Source organism: Rutilus rutilus, assembly GCF_951802725.1.
Source record: "Rutilus rutilus genome assembly, chromosome: 7".
Lineage (NCBI taxonomy): Eukaryota > Metazoa > Chordata > Actinopteri > Cypriniformes > Leuciscidae > Rutilus > Rutilus rutilus.
This window is the reverse complement of record NC_140221.1, coordinates 26,218,772-26,246,253: the sequence shown is the minus strand read 5'-3', so window position 1 is coordinate 26,246,253 and position 27,482 is coordinate 26,218,772. Positions and strand designations below refer to the sequence as shown.

At 36.1% G+C, this 27,482-nt stretch overlaps 1 protein-coding gene across 3 annotated transcripts in view; it reads left to right on the top strand.

Annotated features, from left to right (window-relative positions):
- The first annotated feature begins 258 nt into the window (after nucleotides 1-258).
- The window catches only part of stard8 (StAR related lipid transfer domain containing 8), a 60,779-nt gene continuing 33,555 nt past the window's right edge, over nucleotides 259-27,482 (top strand). The window contains exon 1 of one of the 3 annotated variants that reach the window (XM_084413920.1): nucleotides 259-600. In XM_084413920.1, coding sequence (XP_084270046.1) covers nucleotides 486-600 — 115 coding nt within the window. In that variant the 5' untranslated portion in view covers nucleotides 259-485. Of the gene's footprint in view, nucleotides 601-9,422; nucleotides 9,579-27,482 lie in introns of those variants that run through there. The other 2 variants (XM_084413921.1, XM_084413922.1) reach the window with 2 other exon arrangements.

The window sequence follows — 27,482 nt, the reverse complement described above, 5'->3', positions numbered from 1 at the left end:
TATATATATATATATATATATATATATATATATATATATATATATATATATATATATTTTTTTTTTTAAGTAATAAACTTGACCTGTGGGCATTTAACATTTAACTCTGCATGACGAAACATAAAAAATAAAAATAAAACGTACAATACACATCAAATATCTCAGGGCTGTTAAAAAAGACCGCTAGCCTTCTTAACGAAAACTACTAGTACAGTCAAAAGACGCACGCGTAAAGAGACTTCATGTCCCGTGATGCTTAGCGTTTTGAATGGTTACACGCAGCGTCCACGTAAAGTCCTTTTAATGAGAGTTTTTTTTTTTTTAAGAAATGAAACGATAGCGCTAACATAATGAAGAAGCAGCATGAATAATCACTGCTCCGTCTCAGGATAAGACCTCGGACGCATTAGAGTCTCAGAAAGAAGAGGTCCAGGGTTAAAAGTTGGGTTCAGAAGTCAGGAGAGAGTAAGCGAAGGAGTTTGGAAATGGATAAAAGCTGCAATGGCCAACAGGCGCGATCTCTAACTTCACAGTTCAGAGATTCTACATACAGAGCCCTGACTTTACTGCGAAGGAAGGCGAAACAGCGGCAAATTGCGGGTAAGTTATGCAAACGGTTGTTTTTACAGAGAGTGTGGATTTCTAAAGGTATCGGGTGAGAGAAACTAGTCAGTCCATTTATAACCTTCCAACAGAGCTCGAAAGTCTTTCCAAGTATGCTTTATATACGGTTATTATGAGCATTTAATGTAATAATAAATGACATATGTTTGTTACATCATAAAAGATGTAAAGAAATATTGTATAATCGATATTTATGTGTATCAGTGACTCGGTTGCAATAATGAAACGAACTCTTGAGGTTTCCTTCATGCATTGACGAATCCTCTGAAATTTACCGTGGTAACCATGGTTTCCGCGCATGGTTTGTCAAGTTATGGATTAGTTCTGCGTAAGGAATCCCAGATCGTGTTAGAATTTTATTTCCATTTTAATTAATTTATTTTTGATGACAGCCGACTAATACAAAGTTTATTAAGCCGATTTAGAGGTTTTTTTTGTTGAAACAATAACTGTGGTTCCCATGGATCAGGCTACTTGAGTGTGCACGCGCTGCCACGTTTTTGCATGCAGCTGAAATAAAAGATCTATTCATTCATTTTAGAGGCCAACAACCACACGCACGCGACTGTGGGAAACGCAGAGAGCTAGGTGTGAGTGAGGCAGTGAGAGATCAGTTTACAGTAGCCTACACCAGTCTCCTTGAGTTTACACTGTATGTGTCTCAATATACCAAAGAGCTTCCTACCTAGATAGCTGCATGTGATGCTCAGAAGTGCTAGGTTGATACCTCAGTAGGTTTTGAGACATGGTCACTGTCTGTGCATAAATATACATTTAACGCAGCGCTGCTAATAACCACTTTGGTTGCCTAAAAGGCTTTTATCTGGAGAAAGAAAGAGTGAGAGAATCTAAAATTGCTTTCAATTAACATAACTGACATATCTGTGTGTTCTCATGTTTGGTTTTATAACAATCCTTACTTTTTTTCTTTTTTTCTTTTGATTTATGAGGCAACTTTCTGCTGATCTCATTACAAACATGACAGTGCTAGTTTCCAATTTCTATAGAGACTCTGATAATCCTGATGAGTTTTCCAGTTGCTGCAATTAACGCGGTTTGGAAGTGCACCGCCTGTCCTTTGAAATAGTTTTATCATGTTGGAATTGTTTGTTTCTATTCTTTTACAGAGAATTTGCATTTCCTCTTTCATGTGATTTGTTTCATGGGCATGTGAGGATCATGTTTATCCGTGAACAGAGAGTATTACATAAACAGTCAGGACTTAACTGTAAGGGCCAGCTAATTTTTACTTGCCCTGCCAAAACTTTCACAGACCCTGCCACATTAAATAAAATAGGCCTAGTTTTTGTTTTTCTTGTTTTTGACCCATAACCTTAATAAATAAGGTTATGATGACTCCAAAAACTACTAGCCTGACTCATATAAATTTCAAATGTTGTTGAAGACAAGTAAACTGTCAGTAACAAAATAACAAATAATCAAATTATGAGCAATAGCACAAATAAATACAATAAATACATGCAATTGAACAAACATACAAATGAAATAAACATTGCTTTTCATGCTTTTTACGAAGTGAACTGTTTACGTTCACTTAAGACAGACTATGGCCGTCTCATTTTGAAGGCTGCATCCTCCGGAGGTCGCATTAGTCGGCCGCATACATCATTTGAGGCTGCTTAATTTCAGTAAACTGACCACTACATTCTAAATTCATTAAGAAATTACAACAATTTACACTTCACTAGGAAAAACGGTCAATTATCGGGCAAGTGACAGTTCCGTCTACTGTCCTGAGCGTTGTTTACGCTGACGCCGGGGACATCGGGCAGTCCTTATTGTCGAGCCCTGTCAGCGTTTCTGATGACTTAAAGGCTAAAGTATTATAATATAATTTATTATTTGGTATATCATTTTATTTTTAATGAACGTTTTCCTACCTCTAACTTTTAGAATTAAATTATTATTTATTTTGGAGCTGTGTCTTTAAAGAGTCCTGTGTAAATGCCTGCTTTGCATTCAAAATAACATTTTGAGCTCATGTTTTCCTGTTGAATCCAATATAGTTTTAAGTGGACCTTCATTCAATATAACAGCCTCTTTGAAAAACTTCATTGCATTGAGCATTGTTTGTGAGTGAATGTCCAATGTACAAACTGTACAGATCAGATTGTTATTATCAAGGATCTTGTACAAGTAAACTAGCGATTATTTTTAAATGTTGGGATCATTCAGAAGAATTTGTAGAGTGGAAGGTACATGACATGACCCTTTTGGATGCAGGCAGTGAGCATGTCATGTGCTGGTGTGACTTTATGGTTTGAGCCTGTGGATGATCAGGTCATGATACAGTAGTAACATAGAAAGTCAGCTGAGAGGAAGCAAGGCGTGAAAATCCAGCGTTGCAACATAAAAAGTACATGAAAAAAATCCTTGTTCTGTATCTCCAGGTCTTCTTTTATCCTATTACAGGAATAAAGAAGAGAGAGATTTTTTTATATATATATTAGGCTATATTTATTGGCTAAGTGTGACTGTTTACTTGTAACTGGCACTGACTTGGTTACATCCAGACAGCAAGAGAGAGACAATACTATATGGTGTCCAAATGTTGTCAAACTTTTTTTCCTTGGAGTATTAGATGAGATTAATGATGACTGTTAAAGGCCAGGAAAATGAATGTTGTCTGTAAGTCTGTCTGGTTTTTATAATCTTTATTCAAAATGTAGGGATCTGCCAATTGCTTGACCTCAAAATATTTTTTAAGATAATGAAAATATGCATTAAGAAGTAGTCAAATGTTTCATTGTCTTTCTTACAGTAAAATGTATGAAATAGCCTAAATACAATTAAAATATGTGCAAAATAATTACTCTGTACATCTATAAATGTTTTCAATAGTTTTACAATGTAAACTTAATAACAAAGGATATTAATATTACATATATAATTATTAAATACATCTAAAGTTTGGGGTCAGTATGACTTTTTTTTTTTACTTCGCAAAGATGCATTAAATTGATCAAAATTAAATTATGCATTCATACACTGTTCTATTACAAAATTATATTTCAAATAAATTTTGTTCTTTTGAACTTTTTATTCCTCAGAGAATCTTGAAAAAAAAAAAGTTTTACACAAAAATATTAAGTAGCTGTTTTCAGTAATTGTTTTCAACTTTAATGATAATAAGAAATGTTTCTTGAGCACCAAACAAGCATATAAGAATAATTTCATTCAACATAAGAATATTTGTAATAAAATTGGAAGTTGCTGCAATCAGGGAAAAAACTGAGGCTCTTTTTTTCTATATCATGAATGACTTGTGTCTCAGGGCGTGCAGACGAAATGCAATAAACGTTGGCATGTAATCTTGAGATCGGATTCCTGGTGTTTGGGAATGCGATCATGTGATACACTTCTGGGAGGTCATTATATCAGATCATTCTAATACTTTGTTTCAGGCATTTCAGAATGATCAAACCAACATTTGAGATGCTGTGCAATGAAATTAGCCTGCTTGTTAGTCCAGTCACATCCACTGTTGAGGTTTTGTTTGCGCATCGAGGGACTTATTCTGTAAATGTTTCCATCATAGTTTATACACGTCTCCTTATCGGATAAAAAATGTGTCCGCCACAATTGAGTATGTATACTTTTTTTAATGGCAATTTTTAGGATGTGTGCGCATCTTGGCATTTCCATCCAGCCTTTTTTATGCGATATCCCAAAATGTGCATAAAACAGGTGGATGAAAACATAGCTACTGAAGACTGTAGTAATGGCTGCTGAAAATTCAGCTTTGCCATCACATTTTATATATTTTTATATATTATATTTATATATATATATATTAAAATAGAAAACTATTACTTTAAATTGTAATACTACTTCACACACAATAATACTTTTTGAGTGTTTTTTGATTAAATAAGTGCAGTCTTGGTGAGCATAAGAGACTTAAAAAACATTCAAATATTATATAAATGTTATAAAATATTTTATACTATGGGGCTGTTGAATGCTTGAATATGATTGGTTGAATTTTCTAAGATGTGCATTGTGCAATTATTTTCAGGGAAACGCACGCCTAAAGTAGTTCAAGGCAGGTCTTGACCGCATTACAGTTCTATATCACATCGCCAAATGATTTCAGTTATTTCAAATGTCCTACTCCGTCCTTACAGATTATAACAACCAAAACCCACAACAACACTTACCAAGCAAATAAAATGGTAAACAATAGGATTAAAAACTACCATTATTTCCATGTTTTTTACCAAAAAAATACGTTTTTTCTCCCGCTCTCCCACTCAAACGCGCACACATACAGTACAGACACACACTCACACAGAAACATGTTGTCAAAGTGTTGGCAGCTCTGACGATTTTATCAGTAAAATAGTTTAACAACTTAAAAGCTACATGACATTTCTCACTAGCGAGGTATTGGCGTTGTTCTTGGAGAACATAAACTTTATTAGAGAAGGTGCTGCCGAATACTGTTGAGAGATGCACAGGCTGAGGTAGTTTACATCTCTCTCTCTCTCTCTCTCTCTCTCTCTCTCTCTCTCAGATGCGTAAGAAATTAGTCCTACACACAAGCATTTTGACAAAAACCTTTCTGCATAATGCATTATTTTTCTAACTATTCAATGGCCCATCGTCAATTATTCCTTACATATATAATATTGTTTATAGATAGTATTAAGAGTTCTGTTCTATTCGATTTGACATCCAGTTTGCACAGAGAGAAATACTGCATCTGTGCTGCTGTCAGAGGTTACTTGGGGAAAAAATGGAGTCAAACAGTGACATGCGAGCTTGTGTGGATGAGATCTCAGTTGGGTCGATGATTATGTCACATTGGACTGATGAGGTCTCAGTGGTCTGGCAGACTAACTTTAAATCGAAATGGCACTCAGGTACATCTAAGAATAACGGTATATTTGATGATGTTGATTTCTGCTGAACTGAACATGTTTGTCATCTGTATCCAGACAACGGTAAAATGCCACAGAGGAAACCACTGTTTTTCAGTCTCTGCTGCAAAAAATTAAGTGAGAACTGCATATCAACACAACAGACACTGACTTACAAAGGGCATGAAAGTACAAAGCAAACAAACAGTAAAGTGCAAACAGCACACAATCCTCTGAAAGAGGAAGTTGATCATGTAACACATGTTCTCACATTCTGTTTCATTATCTCTCTTTCTCATTACTGTGTTATCTGTGTGTGTGTTGAAATTCTGAGGTCTTGTTAAGGGGAGACACTACAGGCAAAAACAGTGTTTTTTCATGCATCTGTCAATTTTGAGATTACGGGCTTTTTGGCTTCTCATAAAGTGTTTTTTCAGACTAGTGTCCAGAAAACGTCCAAAATACACTTTTAACTGTATCTTTTAGATCTTTATCTTTACCACTTTATCTATTTGCATCTGTAGATTTCAATTATATAGCCTATATCTTTAAAGGCCGTTTTCTCAAAATGAGTTTTTCCTCCCATGAGCCAGAAATCTCCACTTCAGTAAGACTTACATACACCAAAATTATCTATATTATGAAGGTTTTTACAAAGGGGTTTATTCATATATAATTTGCCTGATTCCCCTCTGTAAAAACCTTTGGCTCTAATATATCAAATAACTGAAACAATAATTTTTAAACTGACTTATTTAACTGCATATTTAATTAGACAATGCATCATTTGCATATTTAAACAAATAAACTGGTGAAGTATGGTGATATTTGTTAGTTTTTTTTTTTTTTTTTTTTACCCTATTCACCTGGGAAAGCAGCTATACAGTGTTAAACATGAAAAACAGAGTCAGTTTTGCTGTCAATTAGAATTACAACTTGACCAATAAAGCAGCTCTCCAGCGTGTTCATGTGTTCACTCGCGAATGACCTTGTCGGACTGAACAGAAGAAATGAACCAGAGAAGATTTCCATGTCAAAGAAGGTGGAGCCCCGGAGCAATGTAGTTCGAATTAGTCAATTATTAGTGCAGTTAGTCTTCAGTGCATCAATGTTTTGAGTGTTTGGTTTGGAACCCGCTCGGAATTAGAACTGGTTCCCTGTTCCCAACCCTAACGGCATATCCACACCAAAACTAGTGTTTATAGATTGGTGTTTTAGGCTAATCTTTTTAAAGGTTTTTATTTTTATTTTATTTTTAAATTGCACTACAAAGAAAAAGTGCAAATCTAATTGATTGGCCAGTTGATATGCAAATATTAAGATATAGATATTTATAGATATAGATATTTATCTATATTTAGCACATATAGATATTTTGCATATTTCAAAATATGACCGAATTTTTGTGCAGAACATTTGTACATGTTGTGTTTAATTGGATGCTCTTTTCTTGATTTTATGAATTGAATGAATCTGTTTCTCTAGTTGGATCATTTTAGACACCGCAAATATTTTGGGTTAGCAACAAGTTAAAGCACACTGCTTAAAAATGCACACAAGAAAGCACATGTGTTTGAAGTGGCTTTCAACTTCGGTTTTCCTGCTCGATTTGTGTATGTGTGAGTGTTTGTCATGCTGTGTTTATGTGTTTGAAGTGGAAATGCTGTGTGTAGCAGTATGTCCGTGTGTGTGCTGATAAAGCTCAGTGTATAGGTGTGTATATGTATAGTAATGTGTGTTTGAGAGGGGGACAAATTGTCACTGCCGTTTTCGAGCCAATTGTCACAGTTATTGAGCTGATGTTGCCTTTAGCATTATGATTGGCTTCAGAGTATTTTAGTATCCATCATAAGGTCAAAGCTGAGTCACTCCCTGTCATTCATTTCCTCTTTTATATTACATCGTCTGTCTGTCTCACTATCGTGATTCTCTCGTGGTCCTGCTTTCTATCTTTCTGTATCTGAGGTGTACGATGGGATGCGTAAGCATGTGTTTGTTCGCGTGCGTTGCGTGTCTGATTTCTGATAGACATCAAACAGGCCCATCGAAAAGGAAGTGATGCATGTATGATAGCACCACACCCCTTTTTGCGCCATGACATTTTATTTTGTGCTTTCCTGTCTGATCCCTTGTTTCCTGAACTGTCTGTCCTTCTCCCCCCCTCTCCCCCCTCTCCTTCACCACTCCTTTCCTCTCCCCTCATTCTCACAGGACCAAAGGAATGACAGCAAATCCCAGGGAACAGGAAATGACTATACAGACCGTCTGAACTTTGATCCAATCAGAATTGACTGAGTACCAGCAGGACACTTGTTCCGTTTAACAACTACTCTCAGTCATTTTTCAAAGCTATAGAATTTTGAATGCATAATTACTTTTCATGCCAAAACCTGGGCTTTTCTGCACCGTACAGCAAGGGGTTGCGATATGTTTCATCTACGATAATATTGTAATTGTTGTTTCAACTATGTGCAAGATTACATTATCGAGTAGCTATGTCACATACTTTACAAAAACAATATGAATGTTTTAGAATGCAGTTAGAATTAGGGATGCTCCGAAATTTCAGCTACCAAAAATTCTTGGCCGAAACTGGGCCAAAATGGTTTTGGAGGGCCGAAATCAGTAACCGACGTAACAGACTTTAATTAGTGCTTCTCCGACCGATGGCACTGTTCATTGTCTGTTTCATGCACACAACGTGGATAAGCTACAACAGAAAAACATGTCAGCTGTGTGGACACTATTGCTCTGGATTGGCAATATTAATTTCGCACGTAATTTGAAAATATTCTAGCTGAGCCCCCAGCGTGAGCTTTTTATGGCGACCGTTATTTTAGAACACATCCCATGATTTTCATGGCGACGCGTCATGCTTGTCATGTGACACACCGCAGCCACAGTAGGGCTGTATGACTCATGTATCGCTTTTATTAAAATTTTCCTTTTTTTCCAAAATACTCACAAACTTGTAACTATATTATAAAGTAAAGTACCTGATATTCTGAAACACCAAATAGGTTTAAGTGAATGTGTTTTGTCATTTAAATACCTTTATAATGATCATGTTAGTTGATCTATAAGGTATGAGTTTGAGTTTTTGTCTTATATTTATACCAGCAATATAACACAAACAAGACTGCAATTTATTTTCACGAACATCAGCACGATTGCAAATTGTGATTGATTTTATACCACAGTTCAGTAAACAAAAAGTACTTGCCTACTGTTTTATGAATCTGTGAGTTCTGACATAACTCTTTTCATATCCTTTTTTTTTTTCTACTATATAGTAGGGAAGCATGCGTATTCCAATGCAGCCAATGATTCACTCGTTAAGTGATTTGCCACCTCCTACTGGCGGCTTTTCACTATTTTTAAAAATCTAAATCACAAAAACACATTCAACAAAAATGGTCTAATTATTCTAATTAAAAATTGCTATTGTATCACACACCCCTACTTTCAGCACAATAATGCACCGAAACACACATGCACACACCTTAATTGAGTATTGCAGGTTTGCTTTTGGGTTGGTGGTTGTTAATGACTTTATGAAGCACCTAACAGTCCCTCAGGGCCTAACACACAACCCAAATAAGGCTATTACAGGCTGTCTGGATTATGGCGTTGAACTCATAGAGCATGTTAGGGCACACAAGCACACGCAGACTGTAGTGTGGTACTACGTGGAGGAGGAGTTTTTGATGGCCGAACATTTGGTCTCAGGAACCAGATGGTATAAATGGGTGGGGGTGGGGGTGTGGGCAGGAAGGGCAGAACCCCCTACCCCCTCCCCTTCACACCGCCACCACAGTAAATCAGATCCCACTCCACTGCTCGGAGACGGTTAAATGTTACTCTTTGCTATGGCTTTGTTTGGATAAAAACGACTTTTCTGGTTGGACCTTGGAAATGTGTGAGATGTTGGTCATGAGCAGGTTTTAGGTGTTTGAATGGCTGTGGAAGGCACTTTTCTGTGTCTCCTGAATGTTAACATGTAATGTTAGACCACTGGAGTTTAAGTGATTAGGATGGAGAAGTCGTCCCGACAACATCGAAAGGGTCACGGTGAGTTTTAACCTCACTTTATTCTTCAGTGCATCTGGCTGCGGTCTCCATACTAAGTGCCTCTGGTAGTTGGCTAGTTTTCTGTAGCTATGTGATTTGATTTAGAACTCAGATATAGGCTAGAGTGTTTAAAATGGTTTAAGATTTTATTGATGTGCATTAGATTCTATATATCAAGGTTTTTCAAACTTTGGTGCCATAGATCTCCAAATCTGACCTCCTTGCGAGCGGGGACCCCTTTCTAGAATATACAGTGAAAGGTAAATGTGTAAAATATAATCTGGAAAATGTTTACTTTCTGTTAAGTTGACACTGCATCTTTTTGTGCCTTATCTATCAGTAAAATTAAAATAATTTGCGATTTTAGAATCTTTCTATCTTTAGAAAGCAGAATGAAAATGTAAGCAGAATGGCACTGATGTCAAATTTTATTTTATTCTTTTTTTTAAACTAAACCAAAGACTTTATTTTATTTAAAATAAAAAATAATATATAAATATATATATAATTTATTTTATGATTTTGTTATTTATTATTACATTTTAATTTAATGTATTATTTTCTGAACTTATCATTTTCCACAGCTCCCATTGTACATGGGTTTTCAAACTTTTTATGGTCCGGACCCCCAAATATGCTGATCCCCTTAAAGACCCTGTATGTTTTTGAAGTATAAAGATAACCTTTTATACGGTGAAAAACAAAATCTTTATCTTTTTTCTACCCACCTTCAAAGTACCTTTAGATGTATAAACTTGTAAAAAAAGTGGCAAATGAAGCAAAACGTTAATGTTAATTATTGAAAAAAATGTTTTTGTATATCAAATTCTGTAGATTTTATTATTCTATTATTATTATTATTAAAAAATAAAAATAATAATAATTCATGCAATTTTTCTCTAGAAAAAAAAAATCTGCGATATCTAATTAATCTAGCACCCCCTTGTGGCCCCTGGAGTAGGGATGAGCATGAGTACTTGGACGTGACGTCAACGATTGGTCAAGAAAACAATGATCACCATGACTTTAAAAAAATATATTTCTGATTGGTTATTGTAGCATTTTGGGCGGTATACCTGAGGTCTGACTGTTTACCGTTAGGACAGCATAGCGTCCAGACCGGCAAAATAAAGTGAAACTATGGATTTAAAAGCTGCCAGTGATGCCTGGAATCACTTTGGTTTTGGTTGTGATGAAAATAGTTAAGTGCAAGATGTGCAGTGACAATCGGTCATATTCATAACATTATAATGAGAACACTGTTGTAATAGTGTTGTGAATTATTTGTGCTTCAGTTTCCCGTGTTTCAGCGTTGTTGTTACGGGAAGAGCGCATCCACAATGGGAGTTGCACATTCAGACAAACGCGTGACTTTGTTCAAGTTCACTTGCATTTGCGTCCTTTTGTGCAGATACAAGCTGCAATGTTACGTTTATGTTGTGTATCGAGGATATCTGATTAATCTCATATAGGATGTGACATTGAACAGGTTTCAGTTTATTGGTTTTCATTCACTCTTTAGCTTCACCTAATGCTATTCCTTTTAGATATTTCTTATTCCAAAACATTGATGCATTATTGATAATGTAGCAGTGTTATATGTCTAGTCATATTTGCATGTCAACATTCAATTTCGTAAGAGTGTTTTAATTATTTTCATTATCGCTATGACTGACGCTGTGCTGCTTATGACATGCAGGGTTTAGTGAGAATTTGACCTCTGAACCCTGAACTTGAATGTCAGTCAGTGAGGAATGTTAATCACACATTTGTTTGTTTGTTGGGTAAATGAAAGGAGAAATGTAAGAGGAGAAATAGAAAGGCATGAACAGGATTGGTAAAAGAAGAAAATGAGAAGTTTAATTGGGGTAAGTAGAGGTGGATTGTGGGATTGTGGGTAGAAGCCAAAGAACCGCTAAGAACAATGAGGTGTATTCAGCCAAACACACACACACACACACACACACACACACACACACACAGCTAGAGCACAGAAAACATTTCCTTCCCCACACACACACTTCACAGATGCTATTTATTCATACAGCAGATGCTTCTAAAGGCATTTTACTTAGAACTACTTACACCCAGATCTGAACATCATGAACCAAATGATATGAGGTTAAAAAAGCTGAGAATGTATTAAAGGGATGGTTCACAATTTTTTTTTAATTCTGTAATTTACTGACCCTCATGTCACTCCAAACATGTATAGACTTTCTTTGTTCTGCAGAACATAAAAGAGGATATTTTGTAGAATGTTGGTAATCAAGCAACTTTGGTGACCATTGATCTCCATTGTATATTAAAAAAAAAAAAAAAAAAAACTGAAACATTCCTCAAAATATCTCCTTTCATTTTTTACTGAAGTCGTACAGGTTTGGGTCAATATTACAGTGAGTACATAAGGACAGAATATTTTTTTGTGTGTGTGCTATATTTAACAGCATGTGTGGATGTGATTTGTTTATCTTCAAACAGATGTGTAAATTCATGAAGAATCAGTCGTGTACTGTTCATGTAACGTAACTATCCAGAAATTCACAGCAGCTTGTTCATAAATGCACTTATATTCTTCAGGAACATAGTGATACTCTGTGGAAAGGGCAGAGACTCCTCGGAAGCTCTTCTGAAGAAAACAGGGGCTCTTCAGAAATGCACAGACTATCTTTAAAATGCAGAGTCTTTTGAAACACAGAGACTTTTCAGAAACTCACAGAGCCTCCTTGGTTCGTTTCTCAAAAGTCGCAGTGTTTTCCTGATGAGCCGCTGGAAATGTCTGTGACCTTTCACTTTCATCAGAGATACAAAGATGTCATAGAATTATCAGAAATGTTCTCAAGCACATTGAGAAATATACCAAAAGAAGACCTCTTTAAATAGTTACTGTAGTTAAAGGGGACCTATAATGCCCCCTTTTACATGATGTAATATAAGTCTCAGGTGTTCCCAGAATGTGTCTGTGAAGTTTCAGCTCAAAATACCCACAGATCTTTTTTGAGTGGAAGCAAAAACATGCTGTTTTCGTACATGTATCTGCAAATGAGCTGTTGCTCCCCACCGTGCTTTCCAGAATAGAGCTTTGCCTTTACAGCTTGTGCCTTGGATACTGTCAAAAACGAACAAAATATCTGTTTGTTTTTGATCATCATCTCTATCACGATCACGCTCACGTGACATTGCAGTTCTTCGTCATCATGAAAATGTATTATTTGCATCTGTTTTAAAACCATATCAGTTTAAACTTCTGATATATGGTTTTCACAAAGTTAACATAAACACAGTCGGTTATGTCTGTGAATGTAAACAGCAGGGAAAGAAATTGCATGTGTATTTGATCAGTGTATTAAAGTGACAGCAGCATTATATACAGTACCTACTGCAATATATGCTATTAATATGAGTCAAACAACAAAAGAAAAACAGAAAATCACTCACTGCTCTTGATTGAATAACTTGAGTAGCTTTAATGAATCATTTTTTTACTTGAATGCTGCTGTTAAATGCTCTGGCGAGGAGATAAACATGGCGGACTGCACAGCACACTCGGGGGAGGAGCTAAGCTTATAGGGTACAGAGTCCGTCAGCAGTCGAGGACGGAGCCTGTTCCAATGTGATGTCACATTAGAGTACATTCCTGAACGGCTCATTTTGAGACTGGGGAAAATAACAAACGGGAGTGGATGAATTTGACCACAATAGGGTTGTTGTGTACACACACTTTGTACACATAATTATGTTCAAAAACAATATAATAATAATTTTTCATAATAGGTCCCCTTGAAAGCACTGACCTGAATGCTTTTTGCTTTCAACCAAAACCACTTCAGGAACACAGAATTCTGACAGAATCAGAATTTTTTTGGGGGGGGGGCTTTTTTCAAATCTGTTTTTGTCATGACTGTGTGAACAGCACAAACCACATGGAATCTGATCTTTTCAGTTCCGATTTGTGCCACTTCCATAGGTGGTACTAAATCCGATACAGGCCAGATGTTTTTCAATGCAACTGCAGTCTGAACAGTCATATCGGAATTCATGCAACATTCATCACAATTCTAACAGTGAAAACACGGAAAGCCGGAGATTTCCGTCAATGGCGGGGAAAGAGTAAAAGTCACAACAACTGGATGTTGTTGATGCATTGCAGATTAATATAGAAAAAGTTAGGATTGTGGCAACACAACATTTTAGCGATGGCAGATTAACATTATGTAAAGTTTATTTTTTATTTTTTTTATTAATATTAGTATATTTATAAATGAGTATATTTTAAATTGGGCTGTCAGATTTTCAGTACATGATTATCAAGGTCAAAAGAATTCACAATAACTGCATATATGTTACAATATGTGACCCTGGATCACAAAACCAGTCACAAGTCACACGGGTATATTTGTGGGAATAGCCAACAATGATTGTATGGGTCAAAATTATTGATTTTTCTTTTATGCCAAAACTCATTAGGATATTAAGTAAAGATCATGTTCCATGAAGATATTTAGTAAATTTCCTACCGTAAATATATAAAACATTTATTTTTGTGAGTGAATGCAGCACAATTGCGAACATAAATGACAACTTTAAAGGCGATTTTATGTTTATTTTGTTTACATTATTTTAACTTTATGTACAGTACTTTGGTCAACCTACGGTTGTTTAAAGGTGAACTAAGTAACTTTTTTTTACCTTAACTGAACAGCTTCGGAGTCATTGGAATGGTTATATTACTTATTTCGGGTTGAATGGTGGTCGTTTCGCACCCCCCTGGTGCCCGTGAGCGGAAAATACGCACTTGCAACTTTGTCAGAAAGTCTCGCGTGATATCAGGTCTCGTGATGTAAACAATTGCTTTACGGCCAAAAGAAATCTGCTAAAATGCCGTCATTATTGCGCTCCTTCACGCTGTTCGAACCCGAATGAAGAAGACGTTTTAAAGAATATCCCATCTGCTTTGATGTCGTTGATCTGCTAGCCTCTGGTGTCTGAGAATAGCCAACGAGTTTTTACAACAGTGTTGTCAAATATCTATTCCGAAGCTGTGGGGGAGCTCTAGAGAGAAACCTGCAAGCAAAAAGCGAGAATACAGCGAAGAAATCCCGAAGTTACTGAATGCAGCTTTAAAAGTGCTTTATAAATAAAAAAATAAAAAAATCGAAAACACTGAGAAAATTAGATTAGCACAATCGCGAACATAAATGGACAACTTTAAAGGCGATTTTCTTTCTTTCTTTCTTTTTTTTATTTTTTTATTTATCACTCACAAAAGCATTCACTCACAAAAATAATAAAAAATTATATTTACGGTAGGAAATTTACAAAATATCTTCATGGAACATGATCTTTACTTAATATCGTAATGATTTTTGGCATAAAGGAAAAATCGATAATTTTGCCCCATACAATGTATTGTTGGCTATTCCCACAAATATACCCGTGCGACTTATGACTGGTTTTGTGATCCAGCGTGATGCTGTGATGCCAACAACAGGCGTTTAAAGCGCATTCAAAATGAGATGAAGTACTTTTCTTCTGCTCTCTCAGCGCTCATGGGAGCATTTAGTAGTGTTTTTCTTTTCTGCTTCAGGGTTTTCAGTGCTTTAAATGCCTCTCGGTCTAATTCTGGTTTGTTTTGCTCATGCAGCAGGGATTACCCAGGCTTACTACAAATCACTCTCACCCGCTCAGCGCCGCTCTGTGTGTGGTTTAGGGCTGAGCAGAGTGAGTGGGCGGGTATCTTATTAATCATGCTGTTCACATTTCAGTTGTTAGTTATTGAAGTTATTTTGCACTAATCCAGATTTCCATCGCTTTTAAAAGGGGTTTAAAATAGCTGTACAAATTCTGTGTCTGCATTTATAAACCTTTTGCTGGTATGTATGTAGCATGTTGGACTAAAGCTGCAGCTCATGTAGAGTATGCTTATACTCTACTGTACTGGTTGAGAGAGGGATTCAGCAAAGTAGGTAAAAATAATGAAAAGAAGTCGAATGACGATTACTTTTGACAAAGGTTCTTCGATAGTGAGTGCTGTGGGGAAATTTACAACACTGAATTGCAGCCACTGATAACGTTTATAGTGCCTGGCTGACTCCCTAAAGGATTTATGCAAATCAGATAATGCAAACACGCCCACAAAATCTTTGTTGAACGCAATTTGCAGTGTTTGTCCACTGTGGTGCTGGCACCTCAAACATCTCTTTAAAATGCTGAAAGTGTAGTCAGGATACATTCCGGGTTATATTTCTTCAGCTTTGATGCTGTCTTGTTCAGTAGAAAATATACACAGATATCTTTTGAATAAAAGTACATTGCACATTTGCTTTCTGTGGGCGGTAATAGTGTGACTGTAAAGTCGATATGAAACGACATTGTGATTAGTCTTTTCTTCCCTTTTGCGATGTATATCTGAGTGAAACAGCTTCTCGAAAAGAAAAAAGAGCACAGGACTTGATTTTGTCCATCAGGAATTGATTGGATCATTGTGGTTTACTATTGCTGTGATCTCATACAGGTTGTTCTGCTCTTGTGTCAGAAAACACATCATCAGAGAAGAGATGTCGCTACAAGTGTGAGTGGAAGTTATTTTTATGATTAAAGATTATGAAGGCACATGAATTAAAAAAAAATTAATGATGTGCACGGATTAATAATTTATAATAAATAAGGCAATATTCCATTAAAAAACAAGCTTAGTCAATTTTGATTTTTTGGTGACTTTAATTGTACCAGGCAGATAGTGCTGAATTTTGTGAATGCAAGCTGTGGTCAGTCTAATTACATCAAAGGTGTGTTTTCAGTCTAATTTTTCTTTTGTCTCTGATTTTTATTTTATTTTTTCTCAGTGAACTCACTTTAATTTAACAAAATGTGGATCTTTCAGAGGCAGAATAGTCTATGTTTGATGAATGTCATCTGTAAAGTGCCTGATAAAATGACCATGTACTTTATACAGCATGTCCTGAAGGGACAAATACGCATCACACACATTCACAGCGTAAAACATCCTGATTTATTCTGTTGCAATCACTTGCGTTCCCCAGGTTCTTGTTCTCATTTTGGCCAACTTTGTTGATTTGCTGCCAAAATGAGGCAGTACATGACAGAGAATCATTGAGAAAATGATGAGGTTTCAGCAGCAGTATATGTTTTTCACTGAATGCACATACACTACGCTACAAAAATTTGAGGTCGGTAAGATGTTTAAATGTTTTTGAAAGAAGTCTCTTATGCTCGTCGAAGCTGCGTTCATTTGGTCAACAAAAGTATGTTAAAAACACTCATATTGTGAAATAATATTGCAATTTAAAGTAACTTATAAAAGTATAAAGTATTTTTTTAAATATCATTTATTTCTGTGATGGCAAAGCTGAATTTTCAGCATCATTACTCCAGTCTTGAGTGTCACATGATCCTTCAGAAAACATTCTAATATTCTGATTTGGTGGAAAGGAAACATTTCTTACTCTTGTTGAATGCTGTTGTGGTGCTTGGAGTTTTTTGTGGAAACCATTTTTTTTTAGGATTCTTTGATTCTTGCGGGTAGTTCGGTAGAATGAAATGTCGTTATTCCTTTATATCCGCGGCACTCGCCTGTGGCGCTGATATCTGTCTCTCATTAGCAATCGCGACCTGCTTCATACCAGTCATGTTAAAAACATTAATGTATTCACTCATCCATAAACATTATTAGATCCTTCGGCATGACGACAAGTTCCATAATTCCGCTTATACGTCATCAACCTACGCCTTTGTTATTGTAAGAGGTTAGCGACCCCTAGTGGCGAAAAAAATTACATATCGTAGCTTTAAATGCAGCCTTGCTGATTAAAATAATTTCTTTAAAACAATGTTTTTACTGACCCCAAACGTTTTAACTTTGTGTGTATTATGCACATACTGTATTTTCACAAAATTTTCGTACAATGAAAGAACCAAAGTGATGCACTTTTAAGGAAAAATATGAGGATCTGAAAATATCCTTTCTGCTGGTTTTTTGCAGGTCTAACAAAAGACAGATGTTCATTGATGGATCCTGTTACAGAGGCTGTCAACATAATTACTTAAGCACACGATTGATCATTTAAAAACATTTTAGAACTTCAGTAATGAAGAAAGAAAGATTGCATATAACAATAGATTGTGTAGGATGTATGTGTGTCAAATCAATTACCGGCTAAGCTGTAAAAAAAAAAAAAAAAAAAAAGGTACAGTTTTCTTTAAAAAATACTATCAAAACATTGTTGAATTGCTGCTGCATTGATGTCTACATTGGGAGCTCATTGATGCGTTTGGGACCAAAATTGCAATATGATTGCAGTCGATTGCTATTTCATTTATAAAACCCTAGGACTCGCTTGAACATCAATACCACTAAAAACTGTGCTCATCATAGAAAGTTTACATGATGGTACAGACTTTCTGATATCACACTTGTTTTTATGATTTGGAGTACAATTTTGAATACAAAGATTTCTGATGTTTACAGTGCTCAAATAGTTATATGTAGAACTAGCCATGTCAAGATGGGCAAGGGCAGAGCCGGTCCTGACCTCCCTGGGGCCCTAAGCAAAATTATGTTAAGGGACCCTCCATACCCGAGCCATGTAAACCATTTGCCATTGCCACACAGTCACACCTGACACCCAGTGCTCCCACTATAATCCTCCCTCCTTAAACTAGTACTAATGAAAATGTAATTCCTGATATCAGAAATAGACATTGTTACTAGAAAAAGTACATTCTTAATATCAAGAATTCACATTTTAAATAGAACAAATTTAATTATTGAGATCAAAAATGCATCCTGTGAATGAATAAGAGCTAAAATGGCTTGCCATAGCGTGTCACTGTGTTTTAAATGATAAAAGCAATACTTGATACTTGATGGTTATTATTAACTGAGGGATGTGCATCCATATTGACCAGTATGTCTAGCCAATCAACATTTTAAATGCAATATAGCCTATAAATCAATAGTCAATGTCAATACATTGCTTTTCATCTTGCTTTATTGCAGAGTTGTAACTAAACTGACTTGGAGACTAGATAATCATTGTCTTGTTTTAAACGTATGTGTGCCAAATGAGGAGTGCCATCACGCCTGTATTGTACTGGTCCCCACAGATGTTTCGCTGGAAAGTGCGCGTTTCATTTCGTGCACGCGCATATTAACGCGCGACGTGGTTATCTTTTCCGAGCTGCAGTTTATAAACAAACACCGTTGCCCTTTGTCGTTTATCAAACGTAATAAATAGTTGTATTTCACTCTCACTTTTTTTTTTGTCAGGCACAAAGTCACAGAACACAGCTCTGGAAGTGGCCGGCATTAGCAAGCAAGACACAGAAAGACCAAAAGATGCACTGCCCAGCTGGGTTAGACATACAGACAGACTAGAGAGAGATGCACATCATCTTAACTTTACTGTTCTTTGCTGACATCAAACTTGGAGAGGAGAGAACACAAGTCTGCCTGATTGCTGTTCCCGCAATTCACTCTCATGGTGTTTTTTTTTTCTCTCTATTCGTGACCAGAAGGATAGTTTCGCTTAATTTTCTCATCGATGTTGTAAACTTTGATTGATGTGCTTTGACACGAGGGGGAGGCGGGGTCTTGAGTAATTTGCGGGGCCCTACGCAACTTGCGTAGTGTGCGTATAGGGCTGATCGGCTCTGCGCAATGTCAAGGGACCAATTATAGAGCTCTGTGGTATACAGGTCTCATATCAACACACAGAGACACTTATGAATACTGTAAAACCTCAAAGCATGTTCTTGAAACAGCTGTGAGAGGAATGCTGATACACACAGAATACTCCCTCTATCATTACTCTCACAAGAGCTTTATTTAGCTCAGAGTTGTTGCAGACATGTCTTTGGGCTGTATATAGATGTTATGGATGTAGCACAGTCAGTGTGTCGGAACTCGAAACCATGTTTGGCAAGAATTTGAGCATTTGGTTGTTTAAATATTTATCAGAAGTTACTTAGTATACTTTTTACTTAAAAATGTAGGGAGGAAAGTCATATCATAACATCCTTGTTTTATAAAACATCAAGCAATTCACATGGTTTGACAGCGTATGCTGATCTGCGAGCAGAGAACAGAATCATCTGGGATATCCTAGTTTCTCATTTACGCTGATGAAGAGGATGCAGCAGAAATGTATAAGACCCCAGTGAAGCTGCTGCCCTGAAGACAGCTGCAGGAGCTTTGGTGTATGTGGAGTAGAGGTCTTCCTGGGTCCTAAAATCTGCACCCAACCAAATCATTTCTTACCCGTATCCGACGTGCATAAATTATAAAAAAAAATATTTAAAGAAAAACCCAAAGCTGGAAGCTGCTATATTATATTACTAATATAATACATAATAACATTAGTAAAACTATAAAAACAGAAGCTCTAAAAAGGTTTTCAGAAAACTGAATGTATAAGAGTATGAACTGTCATAAACGAAACTAGCAAGCTTGTTAGCTTGAGAAAACTTGCCCTCAAAGTTGTTGACATAACTCGAAACATCCGATTTAAAGCCCTTCTCCTTCTTAATAGAGGGTGTGAGAGATGCCAGTTCGATTGACATCGTTCACCATAATCAGTGGAAGATCTTGCAAGCAGTGAGTCTAAAATCCATGGCCCCCCTATGGCCCGCCCCCCTATGGCCCGCCCATAGCGACAGGTGTGGGCACTTGTCGAAGTTTTGGGCCCTTACCCACTCGGGTCTCGGGTCGGACCTCGGGTTCTCGGGTCTGAAGCAAAAATCTAAAGAGTGGATGCGTGCCGCCATCTTATATACCCATATGTACGGGGGAGTGGCTTGGCATGCAAATTCCACTTACCAATTCCATTAGGCCGTTTTTCCAAAACTCAGAGGTGATTGTCAGTGGACATAAAGTCATAGTGATTGACAGATAGGGAACTCAAAATATAATATATTTTGCCATCAGGCCCTTTTAGTATTGATATCACTAGAAGTCAAGGGTATTATCATAGAAAAGGTCAGTGGTGAGGCGGTGAATTGAAAATTATTGTTTATATTTAGAAATTACTGGAATAGAAACCGGTGAACAATTCACAATCATCATCCATGAATTTTGCACCAGCAGTGGAAAATGATGACCATGTTATAAAATTGACCTCACAAACGGATATTTTTGCGAGGGCCACTCTGGTGGGGAATTCCACTTTAAAGTACATTGATGACTGACTATCTCTGCCCTCTGCATCTCTGCTGTCCCTTTGAGCTGTCTCAAATGTGTCCATGCATGGAAGAACATCACAAAAGAAACATCTCTTTTTATCCTGTAGGAGATTATTCTATAACAAAAGAATACAGTAAGATTAAACATAATTGTCAATCATCATCATCATCATGTTAACCCACAGCACTCACTCATTATCCCCTTATTTTAATACCGTAATTCTTTAGACTTCCTGTTTATTGAACGAAGAAACAGGGAGGGGGTGGGAAAAGGAAAAGAGAGGGAGGGGTAGTGGAGAAGGAGAGGGAAAAAGAAACACTTTACTTAGGGGGTTTCCACCTTTCCTGAGAAGAGAAGCAGTTACAGGAATGTTCATGTTTTATGCCTGTCTGGGCCTTCTTATCAATGTGAATTTTTTATTACAACATCAGTGATTCCTGAACATACTAATATCAGTAATAGTTACTGTTGTAACTTGTATTGATGATTGGCATGGAGAAAAATGTACTGTAATGATGATGAATTAAAATTCTTGCCTATAGGGTTTCATGGTATGACAACTGACAGTCACAAAGTGTATAGGCTATTTACTTATTATTCACAGTATGAAAATTACTGTGAAAGAATTCCATTCGGATGTAGAATATCAAGTGTGCGTACACAAATCATTTCCTTCTTGAACGTCTGTCAGACTCGTCGATCTGTGTACTGCCATACATATGTATGCATTGCAGCAGAGAAAATATCAGAGAAATGTGAGGCTGATACCACCAATCTCCATCCCACGCCGCAAAAAAAAAAAATTCTCCAAACCATTTAAAATTTTAATTTGAATGCATTACTTTAATATAGTCTTTATATCAATTCTTAAATCCCAAGATTGATCTTTTAATTCAATTATATTTTCAGTTGATTCATAAATGAAGTTTCACTAAACATAATTTAGCCTGCCTCCTATCCAATATTTGCAATAAGCTTTGTCCTTAGTCACTTTTGATAAGAAACAATGTCTCAGATTTAAAAAATATGAATTTTATTTGATCAAAATGTATTCCTGAAATATTTCCAAATTAATCAATGTCGAATCAATTCTTAAAATACCATATACCATGAAACTGATATTTTCTAATATTTTATCGTGCTATGAAAATCTTAGTCTAATCTTATGTTGCAATCCTAGTCTTGCCACATATCATATTTGTAGATGGAAAGCAGTGTTTAAATGGATTGTCAGACAATGTTAAATCACTTCAAGTGTGTGATCTAGAGGCAGTAGAAATGTGGGCGTATGCACGAGAAAACCCGGAGCATTGCTGGGAGTCAGGGAGTTCAGGAATGCTGAAGGGGCAGTGTATGGAGGCAGGAAACAGACAAAGCCGATCTGATCATAGGAATGAAGAGTGTGTGTACGTGACCATTTGTGCTCATATGCACATGCATATTTACACACATTTTCAGATCTGGTATTTCATGAGTTCTTCTGGCATTTCAATTTATAATTTGGTATCCAGCGGCATTGGGGGTAATAAGCCCTATTGTTTTACTTTTCACTTTTCACCTTCATTTCTTCGTAATTTTGTTGTAGATTAAATTGATATTTTCAGAATTGAATAGACTTTTGTTATTATTTGCTTACAATACTTTGGTATTTTTCTATTTTCGCATAAAACAGATACTGTATAATAAAAATTAAATGTAAAAAATACATTTCAGAATGCAGTGCTAGTCTCATTTCACAAGGTCTTAAAATAACTATATATTGCAATTTTAAGACCTTGTGAAATGAGTCTAGCACTGCATTCTGAAATGTAATTTCTTTACATTTAATTTTGTGTGTGTGTATGTATGTGTTCACTGCTGAATACCTTTTGTGTATGTCTTGTTTTGTATATAGGAAGAATTGCATATTATATGTATAATAAATTAACACTCAAATGAAATATGTAAATGATTTCTGAAGCCTGTAACTAAACATAATTTGTTTTAGAGTGTCGTTGAATCCTCATCTGTTCATTTGAACACAATTTTGCTTCAGTGTGCCAGAGATTATCCTGAAGGGCTCTCAGCAGACTGTGCCTGCCTTTATAAATAGGCCAGAATTTCAGAGCCCAACTCACCCTGACAGCCATATATGCTTATGAATACAAATACTATTACTGACAACACTTGCAAGCAGTCTACGGTTGTTTTGGAATCATAACGTCAAGTTCATGCCACAGCTGCTGTTTTGATTGACAGGGTTATTCTGTTGAAAAATGTTGGTTCCCTACTCCTTTCTTAATGCTGCAAGGTCATTGGCTAGTCAGTTTACATTTGGATCTGATTGGCTAGCTTCCCAAATGACAATGGTTCATGTTCAGAATGTTTGTTCTAATGTGACCTGCTTATGAAATCTTTTTGTTATTCATGCTGCACAAAGAGAAGTTTGTGTTTTTGGCATTCAGTGAACACATTCACAGGTTAATCATGGTTTTATCAAATGCATATTCCGAAATGCCATTCCAGTATATTTGACATTTCATTGGGATGATTTGTTTTTGCAAAATAAATCCTGATTCTATGCCACCCGATTCCAAAATCCCTATATTCAATTAAAAAAAAAACTCCTTCACTCATTCCCTAAATGAAGATAACTGTTTTTCAAACTGTACCTCAATAATTCCTGGTGGGGGATGAACGATTTCAGATTTTTTAAAGTCGCCATTTATGTAATGAAAGTCGAGTTGACATCAGATAGTTGCTGATGACGTCATTGATGAACAAATAAGCCTGAACCTCGAGCTGAGACTCGAACGCGGGATAACTTGTGCACAGCTATGGCATATGAAACTGGAAGACTGGAAAAACTGGAAGAGAGGGCAACTCTCTGGGAAAACAAAGGAAATTAGCTAACATTTGAACTCTCTCTTGTTAAAGTAGCATCACCATTCGACACTCGAGACACAAGTCTCACCTTAGCATCATCCTAATCTACAACTCTTATCTCTGTTTTAATTTAATGTTTCTTTAGATAAGTGTACGTGGGAAACCACGGCATGGCCAATCCAAAGCTATTATAAGAGAAGTAATGTTGGTCGACTTTTATCTTTAGTAGTGGCCATACCTCTGCCTGAAGTAAATGTTACTTTAAATTCAAGTCTATACAAACCAAGGAAGGCTATACAAAAGTATCTTTGATTGTGCAAGCGTGAACGTGACCATCTCAGATATATAGCCAGTTACCTCTGTTTAGTGACCGAAGCTGGCGAGTTTGTGATTGTGAGACCCACGTTAAACAGAAGGCGTGAGGACCTCATAGCCACAAAGCTTCATAATATGAACGGGTAAAATATAAGTAAAGAGTTGAAAAGAATAATCAAATGTGCTGCTAAACTATTATATAAATGACCAATAACGAATTGGCATTCTAACCTAAATTCAAGGTCGTGATAAAATGGAGTCAGATAAGTTTAATTGGAATTCAATTACTTTGCCACGCAGAAAAGACAGTAATGTGCAGAGACCTTCACCCGTTCTATTGGAAACCGCCATTGGATCTATAGACGGGCTTCTACATAACAGGCTATTTTTATCAGTTTTAACAGTAAAGATTATATTTATATGAATATATTAGTGTGAGAGAGAGCGACTGCGTGTGAATTGCACCTGGCAGCGTCTCTTTTCATCAAACATATCTTGTGGAGTGCTCTCATTTATTTGTCATTTTAACTAAAACAGAGCTTAAAGGTTGCCCATATATATTTAGAACAATAATATCTTAGTAAAAACCTAAAGTAATATTGACAAACTATATATCATTTGAAAGCTTACAATCTCTAGTTTTCATATTTGGTGGCTGTTTTAAAAAAGAAAAAATTACAGAGGAGCAGTAATTTATCAGTTTGCAACAAGAATATTTCATATTCATTAGGCGTGTTTAGGCCTTTATTTTGAAATAGAAATAAATATGAAAAATCATGAAAGATTGGTAGAAACCTCAGTTTGTTTTCATGCCTAGAGTTCAAAAGATGACACCAATTACATTTTATGAGGAAAAAAAGGTCTGAAAATGTTTTGAATATATAGAAAAATTGTATGGATATTCTCGAAAATATTCTCGATTTGTGATGCGGCAGCGAGCTGTAATGCACATTTGTGCTCTTTTTATGTTTATTAGAGGTTGAAATCAAATCAAATACTGCCAAACCACCCATAGTATTTCTGAATAGGATGTATACATCATAAATTGTATGAAATTATGGAAGTACATGGTTCAGATCACTCAAAACATGAAAATGGAGGCGCCCTTATATGGGCAGTAAGGAAGCCTGGCTGTCCATCTAGTGAAAAAGTTTGGTACTGCGCCCAAATAAAATCTTACTGAAAGCTCATTTTTTGAGATAACAACCTAAAATTTGGAACACAACTTGTTTAGATTTTTGGCTTTAATTTTCCTGCAGTTTTAGAGTAAAATATATTTTCTAATATATATATATATATATATTATATAAAATATAAATAATTATATTTTTACATTGTACATTTTCATAAACTCAAACTTATTTAACTTTTTTTCTGTTTCACTTTCATAATTTATTTCACTTCTACAATAATCTGGCAAATGTCTTCTTTAAAACAAGACCAACCATATGTCTATATTCCAAAGCATTCTTGAGTTACAACCATTTAAGTTTGGATAGTGATTTTCATGTCTATGTGAAAAAAAGGGTGACAGTTAAGGGGTTAAAGACTTTTATCCTGTTGCGCCCTCTATATGTCATGAATGATCAGCGACTATTCGACGTCAAGTTTAAAGCGCCATGGCAGCCCATTAAAGTTTACTAGTCTGTTCAACCCCTACTTCCTAATTGCTGACATAAGGTGAATATTTACTAGTGCTATATGTAAACTGATTTGTTCTGTTTATCTGGCACCAACAAAATCAAAGAGCTCTCGATGGCCCTTGTAAACCTTTCAAATCTAATGATAAAGAGCACTACTGGAATAAACAAATAATCCCAATGGAGTGTGAAATGTGCGCGAATGGCATATCAGAATATGGATTTGATGAAACCATGATTATTGTGTAATAACATGTTTGAAATCCAAATCAATGGGAATCTCTCTCTCTCAATAGTAAGTAAAATTTAATTTAAACTTATGGTAACAAACTCTCTCTCTCTCTCTCTCTCTCTCTCTCTCTCTCTCTCTCTCTCTCTCTCTCTCTCTCTCTCTCTCTCTCTCTCAGGTTTGACTTGTTTGATAATGGGATCAGTTTCATTGCTCCTTAGATTTGTTGGATTGTGTCCAGATAGAGGCAGATGAGAAACATTTATGTCGGGATTAATTTTCTCAGGCCAATCACTTCAGTTTGTCTTGTTTCCTTGAGGTCTTGTTGTCGAGTCAGTCAATTACCAGGATCTTAATGCAAGTAAACAGTAGTTTACATTGTAGTTACGATTGTTTAATATGATAAATGGGAATTGTGTCCAGTGATTCCTAACTAGAGATATGTGGACGCGGGATGATTCCAAGGGGCACTTGGAAAGCTTGTGCTTTGTGAAAACTACAAAACAGACATTACATCTTAAAAATAACAGTGCTTATCCATCGAAATTTACAACATGGAAGTAAGCTATTTTTTGTGAGTGTGCAAGACTTCAGATTCATTAGCTGCTATATGCAGTAAATGGTAAACCTATTCACACTACAAACCAGTGTGTTTATTATTATGATAATAAGAATTATATGATAACAAATGCCATTTTTGCAATATCAAGCAGCTTAATATTAATAATAATGCTGAATGATATCCAAAATGGAAACTATGATCCAGATGATTTAGGATGATTTGCAATTACTTCACTTATTTGGTTTTCACAATGACATCTTGCATTTGAAATGAAAACATTGAGGTAGACATACATAGGTTATATCTTGTTTGATCATTATCATTATGATATAATTTGTATTTAGTTTTCAGTAACTCAAAATGTTTCTGTGGACCATGCAACTAAGGATGGGCGATAAACCAGGAGATACAATAAACCGGTAGAAATTTGTCATATTAGATCCGTGCATTTGGTCTTGTAGCCTAATATACCTGCTGCCGTATGTGTCAATAATGTTAATCAAACAATCTCATTGCTCTTGAATGAATTACTTTTGGAACTTTAATAAGGATGTATTTAATTTACACAGACTATGCTGTTTTTGTAATACATTTGATTACTTTAAATAATTTATGTAGTATTTCTATAGACCTATCTTGTACTTGAAGTTTTTCAGGTAGGTCTACTTAAATAGGTTCTTGTTTTATTATAGTTTTTTTTTTGTGCTTAAACTGCCTTAATTCTACGTGGCATTGATTCAACAAGGTGCTGAAAGCATTCTTTAGAAATGTTGGCCCATATTGATAGGATAGCATCTTGCAGTTGATGGGATTTGTGGGATGCACATCCAGGGCACGAAGCTCCCGTTCCACCACATCCCGAAGATGCTCTATTGGGTTGAGATCTGGTGACTGTGGGGGCCATTTTAGTACAGTGAACTCATTGTCATGTTCAAGAAACCAATTTGAAATGATTCGAGCTTTGTGACATGGTGCATTATCCTGCTGGAAGTAGCCATCAGAGGATGGGTACATGGTGGTCATAAAGGGATGGACATGGTCAGAAACAATGCTCAGGTAGGCCGTGGCATTTAAACGATGCCCAATTGGCACT